This window comes from Phyllosticta capitalensis (genome assembly GCF_038381095.1).
Source record: "Phyllosticta capitalensis strain CBS 128856 chromosome Unknown BKA78scaffold_6, whole genome shotgun sequence".
Classification (NCBI taxonomy): domain Eukaryota; kingdom Fungi; phylum Ascomycota; class Dothideomycetes; order Botryosphaeriales; family Phyllostictaceae; genus Phyllosticta; species Phyllosticta capitalensis.
The window spans coordinates 1,734,527-1,752,859 of record NW_027117444.1 but is presented as its reverse complement, the minus strand read 5'-3'; the positions used below and the strand labels follow the sequence as shown (position 1 = coordinate 1,752,859).

At 52.8% G+C, this 18,333-nt stretch overlaps 5 protein-coding genes across 5 annotated transcripts; 3 read left to right on the top strand and 2 right to left on the bottom strand.

Annotated features, from left to right (window-relative positions):
• Positions 1 to 3,193: 3,193 nt before the first annotated feature.
• On the bottom strand, positions 3,194 to 5,236 carry BKA78DRAFT_344547 (S-adenosyl-L-methionine-dependent methyltransferase). Its single transcript, XM_066890462.1, has 2 exons — positions 5,025 to 5,236; positions 3,194 to 4,907 (listed from the first exon to the last, which is right to left on the bottom strand). The coding sequence occupies exons 1-2, from the start codon at positions 5,223 to 5,225 to the stop codon at positions 3,423 to 3,425; spliced, it is 1,686 nt and encodes a 561-aa protein (XP_066743593.1). The 5' UTR covers positions 5,226 to 5,236; the 3' UTR covers positions 3,194 to 3,422.
• A 597-nt stretch (positions 5,237 to 5,833) lies between these two features.
• Positions 5,834 to 7,782, top strand: BKA78DRAFT_296591 (uncharacterized protein; the record flags this gene model as incomplete). The annotated part of the gene is made up of 2 exons (XM_066886639.1): positions 5,834 to 6,295; positions 6,352 to 7,782. 2 exons carry the CDS (start codon positions 5,834 to 5,836, stop codon positions 7,780 to 7,782), a joined length of 1,893 nt encoding a protein of 630 aa, XP_066743592.1.
• Positions 7,783 to 9,413: 1,631 nt separating this feature from the next.
• On the bottom strand, positions 9,414 to 11,426 carry BKA78DRAFT_344545 (uncharacterized protein; the record flags this gene model as incomplete). Its single annotated transcript, XM_066890461.1, has 2 exons — positions 9,414 to 11,068; positions 11,115 to 11,426. 2 exons carry the CDS (start codon positions 11,424 to 11,426, stop codon positions 9,491 to 9,493), a joined length of 1,890 nt encoding a protein of 629 aa, XP_066743591.1. The 3' UTR covers positions 9,414 to 9,490.
• Positions 11,427 to 13,088: 1,662 nt separating this feature from the next.
• On the top strand, positions 13,089 to 16,139 carry BKA78DRAFT_317156 (neutral trehalase). Its single transcript, XM_066888684.1, has 5 exons — positions 13,089 to 13,615; positions 13,671 to 13,743; positions 13,793 to 13,914; positions 13,975 to 15,713; positions 15,762 to 16,139. Exons 1-5 carry the CDS (start codon positions 13,484 to 13,486, stop codon positions 15,886 to 15,888), a joined length of 2,193 nt encoding a protein of 730 aa, XP_066743590.1. The 5' UTR covers positions 13,089 to 13,483; the 3' UTR covers positions 15,889 to 16,139.
• A 300-nt stretch (positions 16,140 to 16,439) lies between these two features.
• On the top strand, positions 16,440 to 17,045 carry BKA78DRAFT_332037 (multi protein-bridging factor 1; the record flags this gene model as incomplete). Its single annotated transcript, XM_066889937.1, has 2 exons — positions 16,440 to 16,598; positions 16,731 to 17,045. The coding sequence occupies 2 exons, from the start codon at positions 16,440 to 16,442 to the stop codon at positions 17,043 to 17,045; spliced, it is 474 nt and encodes a 157-aa protein (XP_066743589.1).
• Between the last annotated feature and the right edge of the window lie 1,288 nt (positions 17,046 to 18,333).

The following is an 18,333-nucleotide window of genomic DNA, read 5'->3' as shown; positions in this document are numbered from 1 at the left end:
CGCATTGCTACATCGTCCTCCCAGTGCTGTCGACTCCTGGTATGTGCTGCTCGAACATAGCTGGCATTGCTTTTCATTGTTCTTCCCCTTCCTGATCCTTTCTAATTACAGTGAGTGCATCAATGCCATGGCTCCGCTCGCTCTCAATCATCTCATATGCCCGGTGTATCTTCCTTCGATCACATGTTCTCATCGCTCCCAACAAGTCGATCATGTGGTACATTTACGTCTCCTTTCGCCAAACCGCGCGCAGAGGACCTATAGCTTGACATGCCGCTAAAACCACGACGTTTGAAGTTGTTTTCTTGCACGTCCTCCGATCCCTCCACAACCAGATCTCCAGGATCGTCTTTGCCCCTTGCAACGTGATTGAGAGTTCTACTTCCTTAGTACCACTGTCTCTGTTCAACAATTTGCATCATTTTAGCTGAGTACATCTCCCTTAACATGTCAGCTCGCTCACGCTGTTGGATGCTGGACATGGCAGGTCGAGCAATCTTTCTTTTCTTCTTGATCTCTGGTTCATGGTATCGATGACTCTAGAGGCACGGTAGCCCCCTTCGATGGTGTCGTCAGAACTGGCAGAGTGTCATTTAACACGTACTCCACGTGTCAGTTTTCATACGACGTTATCGAAGTTTTCGGTTCTGGTTGATTGATGATCCTCGTTTTCCTTGGTTCTGGCACCATGTTCATCCGAATTTGAAGTCATGGCTTCACGTGCCTTTTGCGGCTTTTTTGGACGACTTGTGGGTTCCTGGGGGCTGTTCTCACATGTCAGCTTGTTCACAATGTCTGAAGTTGATCATGGACAGTGGGCAGTGGAAAAGGTGTTGAGGCGTGAAGGTAGCCAGGAGTTCGTGCGTGCTATGGCGACGTCGAGTGTGCAATTTCTATCTGCTCTTTCTCTCCTCGGTTCCTTCTTCTTGTTTCTTTCTCCCTCTACTTCCTGTTGTGTTTCTGTTTGCTTCAAATACCGCAAGGTTCAAAGTCCTAGAATCGGGAATCCTGTGTTTTGGCTCCTGACGTCGATCAATCTTGTCTCCTTCGGTCCACCCGTTTTCCATGGACAAGAACCTGATGCCGTCGTCCTTTCTCCTCGCGAGCCCTCCTCTGACGCACCAACTCTGGCTCATCTTCGTCCCTTTGCCCATCTTACATTTCCAAAGATGGCAGTCTCACATGTCAACTAGCGCACGGCGTTTGAAGTTGATCTCGTTGCTCTTGCTGACGTTGTTCTGTTGAGGGTTGCTCCCCCTTCCAATCTTCAACAAAACAGGCAAATTGATGGTGAGGAAGACACAGAGACTTCGATTCCTGGGGTCAAAATCATCGTCAAATTGCGAACTGGTAGCATAATTCCATATACGCATGGAGAAGAGTCCTCAAGGCAAAGGAGCGGCAGTGAATGTATACCTGTGAGGCAGACCTCAGTGCCCGGCCCAGGGAATTTCAATTGGTCCACAGCTTTTTCTCCTTGGCCTGGAACCATGGACGAATGGATAATCGCCACAACTTCGAACGTCGCAAATCCGTAGCGCAGTCTAGAACTCAAAAGAAACACATCGAAGAACGAGTTGAACTTTGGAACCAGGGAAACAGAACCAGCGCTGAACCAGATCAAAATCCACATTTGGCCAATGGGAAGGCACCTTGTGTGCAACTTCAAACGTAGCGGGCAACGTGGCTGCTTCCGTGGCGGGCAGTGGAAGTAGCGAGAAGGGCAGGTGCGAAGGATAGGAAGTCTCGTGGCCCTTTCCCACCATTTCGATGCCATGGGAGCTGCAAGCTAAGTTCCTCAATCGACTAGAAGAATTGGACAGGAAGTCCCGAAGTGGTTTGGTAGCTTGACGCTCAGTTTTGTGCTGTTACCTCTATCCAGCCTCAGGTCAAAGGTCGCTTTCACGCACGGTCGCTGGAAGTTACCAGCATCCGCGACGTTCGAAGTTGAAGAATTTGGTGGTTCTACCAATCGCCTGCAGCGTCGTAGTTTGGCACAGGGATGTTTGAAATCCAGTGGGGAGAATTCAGTGGTTGATGCTCTCTGGGAGCGATCAGTACGCCTCCTGGATGTTGCTCCATGGCTTCTGCGTTCTTTTGGAAATGGCCCATCATCGCACCTGCTTCTATGATCTCTTTGCGGCCTTTCTAATAGATATCAGGTATGCACAACGTAAATTGATGTGCTTTCCAATTTTTCGAATGGCTGACAGCCCTTTCCCAATCGACCGTGATTGCGGTAGCGAGCCGCTGCTACCACGTTCGGCACACCTCCTGGGTTCTATTTTGAGGATAAAGCATTAGTTTAGGCAAGTGCAAACGTTGCGACGTTTAAAGTTGATGTTACAGTAGTGTCCATTGGCTGCCTCCATTTGATAGCCTTCTTGGACTGGATGGAAAAGCAGTAACGGCACCGCGACTTGCTTCGTGCTCTGTCCGTTATCGTCACGCAGCCATCTGTCGTGAGGTGATTAGAAAATGTTGTCCGAGTGGCTCCTTCTTTTATTGACATATCAGGATGTGGGCGAAAAACAATTAGAAAAGTAGCAAGCAGTCTGATCTCTACAGATGCACAGAAGCCTACGCGCGTTGCACCTAGAGAGAATTGTCGGCATGCAGGTGTGGAGAGAGCAACAGCCCCTCATGATGCTGACGCTCATCTGCCTTCGACCTATGATTGAGGTTGGTGGAAAAGTGGTTGCAGAGGAGCGTGTTGTTCCCGATGCGTCAGCTAGCCCAAACCACCTTGCCCCCTTGGGCCAAATGAACCAAACTAGTGGCACATTCTTGGTTTCGACGTTTGAAGTTGCGCGAAAAGCTTCCTTTGGATTCGTGGAGTCGGTTTGAAGAAACGGCGGTTTCTGGTAACGGACAGCCGGCATTAGCACCGGCAGTCATCCAACCTTCCTCGCGCTGGAACATGGCCCCTGAAAGCATTTCTGCAGCATTTTCCAGACAACCGTCGACAAGATGCCAGTCATAGTCCTCCCGGAAAATCTGTGTACTCTTTGAGTCATTTTGCAGTTGGTTCAGATAAAAGACGTCCTTTCCCCACCCTGGAGCTTCTTCTCCATCACCTTTTCACGTCCAAGGCCTCGTCCTCGGAGTGAGGGTGACCAAGAACCCAGCAGGTTGGTGGTGTAGCGGTAACACATGTTTGCAGTCTCAGTCGCTCTGATTGGGCTGCGGTCAAGTCCTAGGTTCGAGTTCGAGTCCCAGCCAACTTAATGGGCGGAGTCATGTCGCCCATGTCAGGGTTGGGGGTGTGGTGGTAACATATATCTGTAGATTCAGTCGTTCCTGCAGGTAAGTCCCAGGTTCAAGTCCTAGTCAACTCACTTGGCGGCATTACTTCGTCTTTTCATTAACAGTTTCGCCTTGTGCGGGACGTTGAAGAAAGTCGATCGAAGGCTGGAGCCAACCTAGTCGCTGAATCCCTCCCACTCATCCTCTCCATTCTCAACGTCTGGAGCTCCAGCCTCGGCATCTCCGATTCCATCCATGTCCACATCATCCTCTCCATCCTCTCCTTCTCTTGTAAAACCAACCACGAAAAAGCCCATGGTTCCCTCCTCCGTCCCCTTTTCGCATCGAATGCAGGCATCTGCAACAACGTCCAAATCTTCATCATGGCCTACGCTTTCCAAGCTCGCACATGCCGCCTTTGTCCCGCGCACGTTCCACCTCTTCATGCCGTCCACCTGCTCGTCGCGGCGCAAGACGCGCCATCCGCGGCGTCGCGCAATTCCAGACGCCAACGCGCGCAGGGTGACGTGCTCGTTCTCTTCGGCATGAATCGAGCAGGTTGAGTACGTGATCTTGCGCGCGCGCGGAAACGCCATGGCATGCGTGACAATCTTGAGCTGGAACGCAGCGAGCGAGGCAAGACGTTTCTGGAGGTCGGCGGCCGAGGATGCTGGGTCATCTTGCTCTTCTTCGGTGATGCTTACGGCGGTGGTAGCAGAGGCGGCAGGGGTGCTAGACTCTGGATCATTGATATTTGCGGCTTTGCGTTTACGCTTTTTGCCGCGGGCCTGCTCCTTTGACGTGTTGCTGACGGCGCTTGGGAGAACAATCTTGATTGTATCGTCTCGACCGACGATGCCGCTGCCGGAGCAGCTTGGGTCGAGGAGGAGAGCACCGACGTTGCTCACTTCGTCAGATTTCTGAGGGTTGATGCGCGTAAAGTCTTGATTAGACTTGACAGTGATAAGTTTTGTAGCGTGAGCTGTCTCAATCATCCGCTGCAGAATCTTCGAGCGCTCCTTGTCGCGCTCGCAGGCGAAGATGTGCTGCTTTGGCTTTTGACTCTTTGCTTTTGCGGCCTTTGAAACTAGAGCAGCCAGGTGTGTTGTTTTGTTGCCCGGTGCGGCGCAGGCATCTATTATGTCGCCATCCTCTTGCTGGACATCGAGTAAGTAGGCCGGGAAGCAAGATGCCTTGTCTTGGATAATGAGTTGCCCCTTTTGATACGCCGGATTTTTGGTCAAGTCTGCTCGTGGGGGCAATGCGATCAAGTCTGGAATGTGCTCATCAATGTGAAGCACTTTTGCGCTGGCTGGAGAAGACATGACATCGCGGAGGCTTTGCTTCTGCTCGTACGAGGAAAAAGTCGATGTGAGTTGCTCTTCCAGAGTAGTCTTCACGGTGTTGACGCGAACCCAACGTGGGTGCTCCGGTTCTCTTGTCTCGCCATCCGCATTTTGTTCAAGAGCTTCGTTGATGTACGCTCTGAATGCATCAACTGATGCAAAGCCACGCGTTACGCGAATCTTGGTGAACTCGGCGTTTAGACGTGCCTTGTGCCGCGTGATGGCAAGCTTCAAAGCATGGTCTGCATGTGCTGCTACACCTCTTTTTGAGAGCAGAAGATCATGTGTGAGGAGAATAGCAAGGAGAGGAGTCAGCTGCTACAAGTCAGTACTGGCTTGATGTCCCGGCCGGTTCAATGAAGATGTGAGGGAGGAATAAATGCGTCCAAACGAACGATGACTGCGACGTTGTGGATGATGATGGATGCCGACCTTTTTTTCCAGTTTCAATATTCCACTCTTTTCCACGACATCCTTGAGAACTGGTGACCATTTTGTCGACTCGGTGACCAACGCGAATATCGCCGCCTTGTTGCTTTTCAAGGTCTTGCTTCCGAATACTCGAGACTTGAGGGAGCCACCCTTCTTGTCGGGATTTTCGATTAGTCCTGCCGCTTCATAGTACAGGGACATGTTGAGCTTCCTGGCGAAGGGAATAGCCAGTGAGGTTTTTCATCGGACTCCGAACGAAATAGCTGTGGCGCGCGGGGTTGAAGACGTGGCCGGTGTGGCTGGGTGACTTTAACAGCCACACTACACCCAGCTTTCGACGCGCTCTTTAACCTGTCTAACACCATGGCCGGACTCCATGGGAAATGGCTAGCAAACCTGTCATCTTGTCGCCATTCCTTGTTCCCCAAGAGGTGGTGTAACGGGAGGTTGAATTGAGCGGCCCGCCATGCAGAAGGCTAGACAGCCCGCCTCCACGACAAACTAAATTATATGAATTTCGCCAGGTGGCTTTACTTTGTTTGTGCTCCTCATTTTTGAGAATAAAGAGTCAATCATTCCACTATCTCGAAGTGGTCCATCTGCAGTCGTTCTTCTTTGCGGCCCAATTTCGCTGTGTCCCTCCCTGTCGTTGGCCGTTGCCCGGGTGATCTTGGCGTACACAGACCGCTGCATCTGTAAGCCGTCGCCTCCGCACAAAACTCTCGCAACTCAACACCACTTTCCAGACGCGCCCCCGCATAACCACTGCTCATTACAATCACTCGCAAGTGCTTGAGACCAGGGTTCCAATGGACCAGAAAGGCCTCAAATTGGCTGCCTCCCCCGCGGGCACGCCGCTCTACGCTCTCTCCCCCGAACGACTTAATGGCATCCGCTCGCCCCAGACCGGCAGCCCGAATGGCCGCGAAAACTACTCCCGAGGCAGCCTGCCCGCCTCCCCCGCTGAAATGAAGCTCGGCAGTCCTCCAAGAATGTCTCCCACCCGTAACTCCGATGTCCACGTTCAAGGCATGGTTGCCCGCTTCAACCACCTAGACATTCGCGACCCCAAGCGCGATGACGCAGCATTGAAGCGTATGGAAATGGCGAGGGAAATGGCCGAAAATGATGCAAGAAAGACAAAAGAGCAGAAGGAGGAGGTTGAACGTCAAGCATACAAAGTTCGAGAGGAGGCCCGCAAGATGCGCAAGGAGATGGAGGAATCTAGAGATCGCGAAAAGAAGGTGTCTAAGAGGCTAGAGGGCGTCATGGTACGAATACTTGAGGTGGTCCTCTGGAAAGCTATTGCAAGGCTAACAATTATCAGGAGGAGCTACACCGCGCAAAGGAAACCCACAGCCATGCCCAAGGCCTATACGAGAAAGAAATTCGAAAGGCCCGCAAAGAGGCTTTCAAATCCTCATCCGCACTGGTCAAACTTCAAGAAGAGCTCAAGGGCACCCGCAACTCGCTCCGCATCACACAAACTGGCTTCGAATCGGAAAAGGCAAAAGCAGAGAAGCGAGAAAAGGAGGCCTTTGATGCGCAGTACAAGCTTGTCGGTGTTCAAGAAGAGCTACAAAAGATGCGCGAGCAATTCAAGGTGCTCCAAGAGGAGCGCGATGCACTCAAGACAAGTCTCAAGGAGGAAGAGGTTGCCAGGATCGCTGCGGAGGGCATGATTGCCCTTCCACCTGCGCACAATGACGAAGAGGACGAGTTTGCATCGCCCAAGCGCTCGCCTAGAAAGGTCCCTCAATCTGAAGCCTCTGGAAACGACATTTTCGTCCTACCTGCCCGCGACATTGAGCTCGACGCCATGCAAGAACAGCTGAACGACGAGCGCCGTCGGAGGGCACAGGCGGAGGATACGGTGGAATACATGAAGATGGAATGTCAGTTCCAGTGCTGCTCATGCCGGGTCGCCGAGATGAGTGGTGGAAATTACATTCATGACGACACTTTTGAGCAAGAGATGGCCAAGATCAGGGCAAGCGTTCCTGCAACTCTCACTCCACCACCAACTGGCGACGACACCCAAATGAAGGATGCCGTCGACCAACCGACTCTGCCAGTCGAGAAGCCAGCGACTCCGCCAGCCGACGAAGTCCAATACTGTCCAGTCACTGGCACCTTCCGCACATCGCCATCAAAGGCAGAGTCTGCAGAGGAGAAGACCATGATGGAGGACTCGATAACGACGTCCGCGGACGCCTCTGCCGTCACCGCACACGAGGTATTACCACCCGCCGCGCCTGTTCCTCCTCCATCCTCGTCCACCAGCTTACCACAGCGCTCCCGCTCAGCTACTCCCTCCTCCTACGAGCCCGCCAACAACCAACACTACCGCCGTCAACGACCCGGTCAAGCAGCAAACCCTCCTCGCACCCCTTCCGTCTCCCGACGCAATCTCAGCTCCCAGCACCACCACAATTACAGCCAACAGCCCCAATCCCACCACCACCACCACCAACCCCCTGCCACCCCCGGAGACCATTACGTCCGCACCATAACGACCACAACGACGATCCCCCTAGTCCTCGACTCGCCTGAGAAGAAGACTGTGGATGATGACATGGCAACCCCCTCGCTTAGCCGTACTCCTTCGCTTAAGGAGCGCCCATTTGACCGCGAAGCGGCGCTCGAGCAAATTCGCCAGCGCCGTATGCGCTCGCGCAGTGTGGCGGAGGGCCGTGCGACGCCTAGGAGGCAGATGGTCGAGCGCCGTGATTGGAGTGCACCAGCGGCGACGCAGTAATTGACGTAGAGGAGATGCGAACGCATTGTCGGCGATGCGCTTTTGGATGTCGTCAGTGTGTCGTGGATTTCTTTCTGCTTTGGTCCTCTTTTGTTCCTCTATTTGCTATGCTTTCTCTGGGCCGGTCTATTGCTAGGTTGGCTGGTCGTCTAGTTACTGCGATAAATGAGCGGATTGGTGTTGGATGCATGGGTAGCGGGATGGATGGGAGACGTAAACGGTCGTTGTGCTTTCCTTAGACACCAATGGGCAGGCAGGCAGGCAGGCGTTCAAAGGCGTCGATACCCCTTGATAGCCAGATATCAATTCTTTTCCTAATCCTTCGTTTTGTCTTTTATGATCAGCAATTGATTTGTGTGTCCAGTTTTTGACCAAGGGGCGTTTCTTTCCGTCTATCCTCATACCAACAATGGGAGCACGTTGAATCAATAGGAGGATTCTTGTATCGATTGGATTCATTCGATGCGAGTTGATATGAATCAGACACAGCACCAATCATAGACTCGATAGTTATGAAAACACCATGAAGCTGGTCATCAGCTTGACCTAATCCACTGGAGGTCATGTGTCCCATCTCAGTCGATAGTTGACGACAGGGTGGTGTGAGTTTTGTGGCCGCTCTTCCGCTTTCCGCTTTCCGCGTTTTCCCCTGATTTCTTGATTTGACAATTTTGGTCTTGGGCGACCAAGAAAATTCGAGACTCTTCTTTTCATCGGCACGGAATTCCAGCATTGGAAAAAGCTTGGATCACGTATGGCTGGGAGCTTGCAGTGTGCATTAATAAAGGTTGGTATATGAGATGTGGTGCGCGCAACATCAACACCACGGAGAGCCATCGTGACGTGAGTGAGCGAGCGAGCGAGGAAACAAAGATCAAAAGCGCAAGTCAAGGCCGACGACACATCAAAACCCCATCAAACCCAACCAAAGAACCAGTTCCAGCGCCCTACTTTGCGACATCGAACATCACAAAACCGAAACCAATTTTCGCACTATATAAAAACGCTCCGCCAGTCCCCTACCAACACAGCAGCGCGCTTAGTCTAAGGGCTGGGAGTGTACATGTAGAGGAAAACACGTGTCGACGGACATCCACCACTTCGGGTCCGCGGCAAGTTCTAGGTTCAAATCCTAGTCAGCCCAACTGCTGCTATACTTTTTGCTTGCTGTTTTGTTGCGTGGTAGCGAGGTGGTGTGTGTTGTGGTAGCGAGATCGCGGTGACGGGGTTGAGATGTCGTGTGGGAGATGTCCGGGGAGGGGAGGGGATTCAGCGAGTGCTGCGCGGAGTGCCTGCCTCCTTTTTTTGTCTTTCTTTTCTTTTCTTTTGCTTTCGGCGATTTCCTGCACATTCATGTAAAAAGGAAAGGCAAAGGCAGGAGAGTCAGTGGGCTTCAGGCTTCGCAGCGGTTTCGTGGGAAGGAGGGTTGCAGAAAAGTGCTGCAATGGACTAAAGTGCTCCAATTGCTGTGGAAATGTATGTCGTACCTATCCATACGTGAATCTAATACTCTATCCGCAAATAACGGTGCTCCCAAGCGATGTCAATCCCATCTATCGTGATGCTGCTCTCTTCTCGGGCTTCTCCACCAAGTCACTTTCCCCTAATGATGACTCAAAACCGTGTTTCGTGCCGTGCATTTAGAGGATTCTCATTCTTCGCGGGCCCAGTCTGTCCAAATCACGGGACGTCCCCTCTTTGCAATGCTTTACTCATAGCATCTTTTCCGGTCCAAGTTAGTCCCGCCGGCTCCATTCGACATGACGATAAATCCAACGTCTGCGTCCGGCTTGGCGTCTCCCATGACCAAGATGACATCTTTGAGCCAGCGCATTCTCTCATCGCCGTCCATCCATGTGCCACCTTTCGGCACATCGATCATGTTGTCTCGTGTGAGCGAGGAGATGATGTCGAGGACGTCGGGACCGTGGCTCAGAGCGCTGCAGATTGCTGAGACGAGGCAAGCCACCATAAGAAAGACACTGCAGATGATGAGGATTTCTGCCCACGGGTGGTTGCATACCAAGGAGTCCTCTGGGATGTGGTAGGAGGCGTTGGCAGAGGGTATAAGAGGCAGGTAAGACTTCATGAAAGGGTTGATCTCACCCATGGCATCTGTTGACGTGGCGCATGCCATCCAGTACGTGTTGAGAAGTTGAGCCAATCGAAGACAGAATTGGTCCGCAGAGATGGCTGTGAAGTTGGGGTGGATACCCATCGAATTGAAAGGATCAGACGGGTTGTTAAGATAGTATTCGAAAATGCCGGATTTAGTATCAATGATGCTGATATCCACGAGGCCCAGAAAGAAACTGGAGAATGAAGATTCATCTCTCAGGGGGGTGTAGTGTGGATCTACACTTGTCGTGTTCTTCAATCTGCGTACTGCGGTCATATGCCAGGGTTTGGTTGAAGATGCAGCGTCCCAGGTCATCTGTACTTCAACGAAACTCCATGACAAGATGAGATCTGCATGTATGTATACAGATCCGCCGTCGGAAAAGATTTCATCATCAACAAAAATTGTCTGTGGTCCCTTCGGAGATTCCACAGTGTGCTCATTGGTGGTTTCGAACCAGCCGGAAAACGCGATATTCGTGGTTCCATTGATAGTGAAGTTTCCTGGAGTCGAGTTGTTGCGATAGCTATCGAGACTCCTCCCAACGTAATACTTCAGTGGTGAAAGATGAAAGTAGGACGCGACGAATGCAAAGGAAGCGCTGTAAGGCAAGTGTTCTGGAGTAAAAGGGATCCCGAGTAATGACGCATGTGGTACTGTATCCAAATCGGTCTTGCGATACCAGCCTTCGGAGTCATGATTTGAGGCCTTTTCGATTTCCTCGATGACCGGAACAAAGAGATTTGACCATGAATCAACGCTGGAATTCCGCGTCGTGTTGCTGGCAGCCAACGCCGCCGAAAAGGCCAAGTCACGACCCTCATCTGCCGTAAAGGACCCAGTGGTGGGTAGGTCCGTAATGGATAGGTTGGTCTGAAATGTCTCGATGATGAAATTTGAGTTGCGAGTGCGCGGCGCTGTAGATATGATCCGGAGGGAAGCTTGACTTCCGAGCGGTGACAACGTCCACCCCAAGAGGAGCGCCAACATGAGCGGGCTGATCGACCGTAGTCTCCAGGGCATCATAGCAGTGTTGCTGATGGTGGTGCTGCTGAGCAATTGGGCCATAGTTCCCACGGTGAGCCCTCCCTCGGTGCGCCATTTCGCAACATTTTTCAGACAGCGGGCAATGGTGGCAGCGAAGAGGTAAGGATATATTGTGGGGGTCTCAAGAATCAGTTACGTATCGAATCGCAACTCTAGAGGAGCTTACAAATTTGGAGACCCGTAAAAGTATGGACCCGGTTGTCCATTTCTGCTCTGGATGGAGCGTCCCCCCCGCGGTATAGAGACAAATAATTCCGTATGTAAAGTACGCCAAGGCAACAAGGCCGAAGACGATATCTGGTAGACACTGGAGCCATATCGATGTGATGCTCTTTAAAGGCCGAGGAGCGGGCCATGCAGTCGTCTCAGTTGCGTCGGTTTCCTCTGCGTTCGAAGTAGTGCGGATGGTTTCGATGGAGGGCTTTTTTCGAAGAGGCGCCAGCTCGACCTCGCTTGTAGATTCAGGAGTGCTGGCCATGGTGCTTGCAAGGAGAGTTTGATGGTCCTTCTATACTGCGAGAGTAAGCAAGGCTGCGCGGTTGCGATTGTCCAGCCTCGCTCTGTGTGCTTTGGATGCCCGCTCCTGTACAACCAATGGAATCCAACTATTCATCAAGAACTTGAGTGCAGTCCTCTGTGAGAGTCGCGAAAAGCTGGTCATGTTGCCCCACTGGATCACACAAAGTGGTAGGGACTGCATCTTTGTGTCGCTAGTTGGGCATTTCATGCAGACCATGTTTGCAAGTTGCGATCTCGAGTCAGATCGCAGCCTCTTGCGCGTGGGACAATTAAGATGACGCGCCATTCACTACGTCTGAGAAAAGTGGCCAGTAGCCAGGCAACTGCAAACGGATGAGCCCATCATGAAAACCGAAGGCAAATGAAGCTTAGCATCAAGCCTGTATTGGCATTTGAACTACAAGACTGATAGGGTCTGACGGATGATTTGTGAATGATGCAGTAGGATATGAGGATAGGCCTTGACTGTGAGGCTTGGGCGTCCCATCAAGGGCCGTTCAGAAAACCTACCAATATCCCTGAAGAGCCCTTGTGATGGTCCACACCCCACATATCGTGCCACCAGAAGGGCGCTTATTCGCTATGACTTCAGAAACTGGTACTGCATCCCGTCGAAGCGCGGCATGTTTAAGGCCGAAGGTCTCTGGTGCCTATTCACCGCGCTGACCTGAGCAACGACCAATGCCGGTCATCAGTGTCTACTCCACGCCAGCAGAAGATGTTTCCACATGTCAGGGAGTATTGCCGGCACAGTCAAGTTGCCATAGACCGACCTCATGGGGATAGTCAAATGTATAATGGGTAGCCGAACCGGGCACAAGTCTTCTTTCTTTTTAGGGGACATGAAGCGAAAAGGAGCTAAATCAGGCCAATGGCACGACAAGGCTGAGAGCTGACATGTCCAGAAAGCGTGCGACTGGTCGGCTCCAAGTGCCAAATCCATGTTCACCAGTCGGAAACTAAGCGGCTCGAGGTGGAAGAGCGGGACTAACCCGTGTTGGTAATATGATGGCGCATATCGTGTAGGCTAAATTGGGCTGTGCTCACTTGACCGGGAATAGCTGGAGAGACCTCATGATGAAAAAGAAGACGGCTTGGAGCTGGTAGGCAAGGCGATGTTTGCTTTTCGACAATGGTGTTGCGCAGGGCCGAGGCTACGATGCAGAGTAAGCACAGCGACAGGTCGGATTTGGCCAGCCACCGGAAGGCTGTATTCGGATCGTGATAACACGCATCGACATGAGGGGAATGACGGCCGAGATCAACAGTCGACGAGATGCAGGGAAAGCAGTGGTGTGGTGGCGAAGAGAACGAGTTTTCAGATCCACGGGTCGCGTTTGATAAGTGAGCGGCATGACGTATTGTAGTGCTGGACCCTTGGGCCAAGGTGATAGGTCGAGGGGCAAAGATATGATGAAAGGCTCCGAATTTTTACATCGGGCCAGGCGGACATGGCGTCGTCAAAGGAGGTACGAGTACGGGAATGGCAGGTCGCGGGGTCGAATGGAGAGCTGCCAGCGCGGGAAATGGCGTGGCCATGTGCAGCTGCAGCGACTTGACGGCGGGTGTAGGTACATGAGGTGGTGGTTGAGGGTGTGGGGGGAACAAAGATGCCATGTCGAGAGGTCGTTCCTGTCCCGCGGGCGTCGGTGGATCACTCGCAGCTGCTGCCCCTCCATTACGTTGCTGCTCTGCTCTGCGGTACACCAGCTCGATACAAGACTCCCTCCTCCTCTGCCCTTGCCATCCTACTTCTTCTCCATCGTCTTTAACCTCAATCCTCACGACCTACAGCACCTAATACTCCTACAGCCTGAATTCCATCCTTTTATCGCCCTGTCGCTTTGCAGGATCCAAACGATTTGCGCCTGACTCGTTCCGGTCCATTCTTAAATACCCTGCTCTCGCTCGCAGTACTACAGCTACCGGTACCACTCACTCTCTGGAATCTTCGACTGCTACACAAGCTCCTCTCTACGTACACCCTCGATTGCATACTGCTTCCTCAGCTGTGAAATGAGCTCGCAATCTTCCCACACCCCGCACCACCACCGAACCTCCACCAACGAGCTTGACCCCTTGTCGAGCGACAAGGTCTACTATGGCCAGTCGCACAAGAAGAACTCAAAGACTCGTACATACTCGGCGGTACGCTCCCAAACCCCACGTGCCACTTCGAATCGGCGCTAAAACGAATCTGCAGGTCGTCGATGTGTCCAGGTCCCATGAAGCCCTCATGGCTGGGCTGAAGCAGCCGGGGAGGAGATCCAGCCATGGTACGAAACCCCACCAATGATTTGCATTTCGCACTCCTCACATGCGCAGATGAACCCTCCTCTGTCCCTCGCAAGTTCTTGATTCCTGTCGACGAGACTCTCAAGACGCTGCTCGACCGCGAAGACACCGACCAAAACTACCAAATCACTATCGACGACCATGGCCCAAAGGTACGGACCACCGGCGCGGATATTGGACAATGAAGGATATGATGGCTCACACAGTGGCAGGTTCTGTCTTTGGGCACCGCAGCCTCCAACGGCCTCAACCGCTTCGACGTTCGCGGCACCTACATGCTCTCGAACCTTCTACAGGAACTCACGCTCGCCAAAGACTACGGCCGGAAGACGATTGTTCTTGATGAAGCTCGCCTGAATGAAAATCCGGTCAACCGCCTTTCTCGCTTGATAAAGGACTCGTTCTGGAACAATTTGACTCGCAAAACCGACGCCTCCAACATTGCCCGCATTGCCCGCGACCCCAAGGATTGGACCCCGAACCCACACCCTCGAGTCTACATTCCCCGCGGAGCCCCGGAGCAGTACGAATACTACCAGAAGCACGCCAATGAGCACCCTGAAGAGAATCTCGAGGTCATTTGGCTCGCAGAGGATTGCGCCAATGACGACTATGTCAGGGACTTGAACGACGCACCTGGTCTGTTGGCGCTCGATATGGAAGAGTACATTAACGAGAAGGGAGAGAAAGACTTCCGCGGCCTACCCTTTGTGGTACCTGGTGGCAGATTCAATGAGCTGTACGGCTGGGACAGCTACATGGAGTCGTTGGGCTTGCTGGTGAATGACCGCGTGGACCTGGTGAAGTCCATGGTGCAAAACTTTTGCTTCTGCATCAAGCACTATGGCAAGATTCTCAACGGAAACCGAACCTACTACCTCGGTCGCTCCCAACCCCCTTTCTTGACCGACATGTCTCTGCGTGTATTTGAGCGCATTAAGCACGAACCTGGCTCGATCGATTTCCTGCGAACTTCGATCTTGGCTGCAATCAAGGAGTACTACAGCGTGTGGATGGCTCAGCCGAGATATGATCAGGAGAGCGGCCTTTCGAGGTACCGTCCCCAAGGAATTGGCGTACCTCCTGAGACTGAGGCGACGCACTTCGTCCACATCCTCGACCCGTATGCCAAGAAGCACGGCATGACGTTTGAGGAATTTGTTCAAGCCTACAATCATCGCAAGGTCATTGAGCCTGAGCTCGACGACTACTTCTTGCATGATCGCGCAGTTCGAGAGTCGGGTCACGATACCTCGTACCGCTTGGAGCGTGTCGCGGCAAACCTGGCGACGGTCGACCTCAACTCGCTACTGTACAAGTACGAGACGGACATTGCACGTGTCATCCGTGGCCACTTCAATGACCGTCTTCCTATCCCCAAGGAGTTTTGTCTTCCCGGACAAGAACCTTATGTCGAGACTTCGGCCACCTGGGACCGCCGCGCCAAGAGGAGAAAGGCCCTCATGGACAAGTACATGTGGAACGAAGAGGAAGGCATGTACTTTGACTACAACACGGTCGAGAAGAAGCAGACTGGTTATGAGAGTGCCACGACCTTCTGGCCCATGTGGTCCGGTGTTGCGGCGCCGCGCCAGGCTGCTGCCCTCGTCTCCAAGGCACTGCCCAAGCTGGAGGAGTACGGCGGACTTGCATCGGGAACCGAAAAGTCTCGCGGTGAGGTTGGACTCGAGAGGCCCAACCGTCAATGGGACTACCCATTTGGATGGGCACCACAGCAAATGCTTGCGTGGGTTGGTTTCCAGCGCTATGGCTACGAAACAGAGGCGCAGCGCCTGGCCTACAAGTGGTGCTACATGGTAACCAAGGCCTTTGTCGACTTCAATGGCGTCGTGGTGGAGAAGTACGACGTGACCAGACCAATCGATCCTCACAAGGTGGAGGCCGAGTATGGCAACCAAGGCAGCGACTTCAAGGGCGTGCCACGCGAAGGGTAAGTCTTCCTGCTTATTCTCCTAAAATTCAATGCTAACTTGAGCAGATTTGGCTGGGTCAATGCAAGCTACGTCTATGGCCTGCAAATCCTCAATGCCCACATGAGACGTGCTCTGGGTGCCTTGACCGAGTACAACGCCTTCATCAAGGCCACAGAAGCACTGGGCATTTGATTTGGACCTTGGCATTTCCTTCTGTACGCCGCATTGTGCTTTGGTCCGCCGATTCTAGCGCGTTGGTAGCAAGCCGTTGTACGACCTGGCATTTTCCATCAGTTGAAATTTTTGTCCGTGGTGAGCCGAGAGCATTGTAGCTGAGAACTGAGTTTGTTTGGGTACGGTGTTTATAAACGGAGCGATGTTTGAGACGGGATGATGGAACGAGTTAGCGGTCAGCATCAAATGATTTCACGCGGTGTCCAAAGACAACAACGGTCTTAAGCGGTGATGTGAGATGGCACTGCCACAGCTGATTGGTGGCGACATTGAGGCTGAGAACCCAAGGGAATCGAAGAGAGCTCGGCGGATGACTAAGAGCCGGTGACTGAACATGACTCTGTGCACGGACACTTCTGTCGTCGCTCACACTCGTCATAAAACGCATTCCCTTCCCCACCACCATCACCAATCTCACACATCCCCCCATCATCCTCACCACATTCTCAAGCGCAACCACAACTACCACCTCACATCTACCTTTGACTACACCTTCGAAAACCACAAACATGGACGACTGGGAGACTTCCACCAAGATTGGTTCTCGCGTGCGCGGTGGCCCCGCTGCTCCTCGCGAGACCGTCATTCGTGGCAAGAGCGCACTGAATGCTGCTCAGCGCAGTGGTGGCGTCGTTTCGACAGAGAAGAAGTACGCTTCGACCAACGCGGTAAGTCTACTTGGGCCGTTGAGCCTCGTCTGACACCTGTCACTTCACTCTGCCTGGGGCCCAGTGCTTGTCCAAAGTCGCGAGAAGCCCTGGCTTTTGCAAGTGTACCCTGTTCACTGACACTTTTCATAGCGCGGCGGTGTCGAGGGACAGCACCTGACCAAGGTCGACCGCTCCGACGACATTGTCAAGCCCAAGACGGTGGGCGTCAAGGTTGGTGACGCCATCAAGAAGGCGCGCTCCGAGGCCAAGAACGACAAGGGCACGACCATGACGCAAAAGGACCTGGCGACCAAGTGCAACAGCACGCCGACCATCGTCGCCGACTTCGAGCGCGGCACCGCGGCGCCCGACCAGAAGCTGCTCGCCAACATGGAGCGCGTGCTCAACGTCATTCTGCGCGGCGACAAGATTGGCCAGCCCAAGTTTCCGAACAAGAAGAAATAGATGAGGGGAGATCTTGCGGAGGGGAGAGATTGCTTGCTCCTGTTGGCTCGGTCGAAGCAGTGCGCGGTTGACGTGCCATCCATTCTCATCTGAGGAGGTGAGCACTTCGACTGCTACGGGCCGAAGAGTTCGAGAGGGCTCATCATCGGCCTACCATGCGGACCCGCAACAGCAGCAAGCCGCCCTGCGGTGGACGAGGGCTCTTTGGTTTTAGCGGGCGTTTAGAAATCCGGGACGGAACAACACCCAATTCCCTCGGTCTCTTTTTCATCTACTATTACTACCTACTTTACTTTACACGACGGACGAATGAAAGGAAAACACACCCACTCCCCTTCATGTTGGGGTTTTTTCTTCTTTCGACGCCAAATCAAGTTCATGAAACCACCACGACACTTTTCTCATTCGGATTGCTTGTTACAAGGCTTTGATTCTCTGCTTGGCTTCCATGGGTTTTCGACTGACGCTCGTCATGTCGCGACACTACTGCGCTCTCTTGCTCTCTCGGTAGAAAGATTTTCTTTTTCCTGTTTGTTTGCTTTGGCACACACACCAAGCAGAAAACAACAAAATAGATCAAATCGAGTTTTGGAGTTGCCGAACCTTACTTGACCGGGAGGTGGCTACACATTTTGCAATGAGTGAACATGTCCTTTTCACCTTCCGTACATGCTTCACCACTCGAGAGACCATGCGCGCGATTTGACAGAGGTGAGAGCCTGAAATGAGCCAGGGTACACATTGCGCGGGGGAGCTCACTCTTCCATTCTCATTCTCCGGGCTGCCGCCCGCCGCGTTCCACCTGCCTGCCCCATCTAGCCCTGGTGGCTACTACTACTACTACTCATCACTTGGTCCCACCGCCAATCTGCTGCATACGCAACCCAAGCATTGCAGGCGGCGAGGAAGAATGGAAGGAAGGAAAAGCAAAGCCGCGCCCCTCCCGTCTCCCTCCTGATCCAACAACTTGGGCAATGGATCGATCCCACTTCTCTTCTGCGCGAGCCAAGGACTAGTGTGTATCCACCACATCCATCGACCCCTACCTAGCTACGTACTGATCTGACCCCCAAGTCCCAAACCTATGTACATAGTCAGGTACGTGTAGATGTCGGACCCATCTTTCCCTGAATCTACAGACGTTCGGTCGCGAAAGCCCAACGACGCCACAGAAGCTAGGACCGAGATGAAAGCCTACAGGAAGTAAGGTAGAGACAAGAGGGTAGTGGGGGGAGTGCGGCGCTTTGCCATGACTAGTGTGTTTAAATCAGGTCAGGACGGTAGATGA

Excerpts from the sequence above, each read along its gene's own strand:
- BKA78DRAFT_344547 (XM_066890462.1), bottom strand. The coding sequence starts at position 5,225 with ATGTCCCTGTACTATGAAGCGGCAGGACTAATCGAAAATCCCGACAAG. Across the intron at positions 4,908-5,024 it reads TATTGAAACTGGAAAAAAAG|CTGACTCCTCTCCTTGCTAT; the intron begins GTCGGCATCCAT and ends GACTTGTAGCAG.
- BKA78DRAFT_317156 (XM_066888684.1), top strand. The coding sequence starts at position 13,484 with ATGAGCTCGCAATCTTCCCACACCCCGCACCACCACCGAACCTCCACC. Across the intron at positions 13,616-13,670 it reads AGACTCGTACATACTCGGCG|GTCGTCGATGTGTCCAGGTC; the intron begins GTACGCTCCCAA and ends ACGAATCTGCAG. Across the intron at positions 15,714-15,761 it reads AAGGGCGTGCCACGCGAAGG|ATTTGGCTGGGTCAATGCAA; the intron begins GTAAGTCTTCCT and ends TAACTTGAGCAG.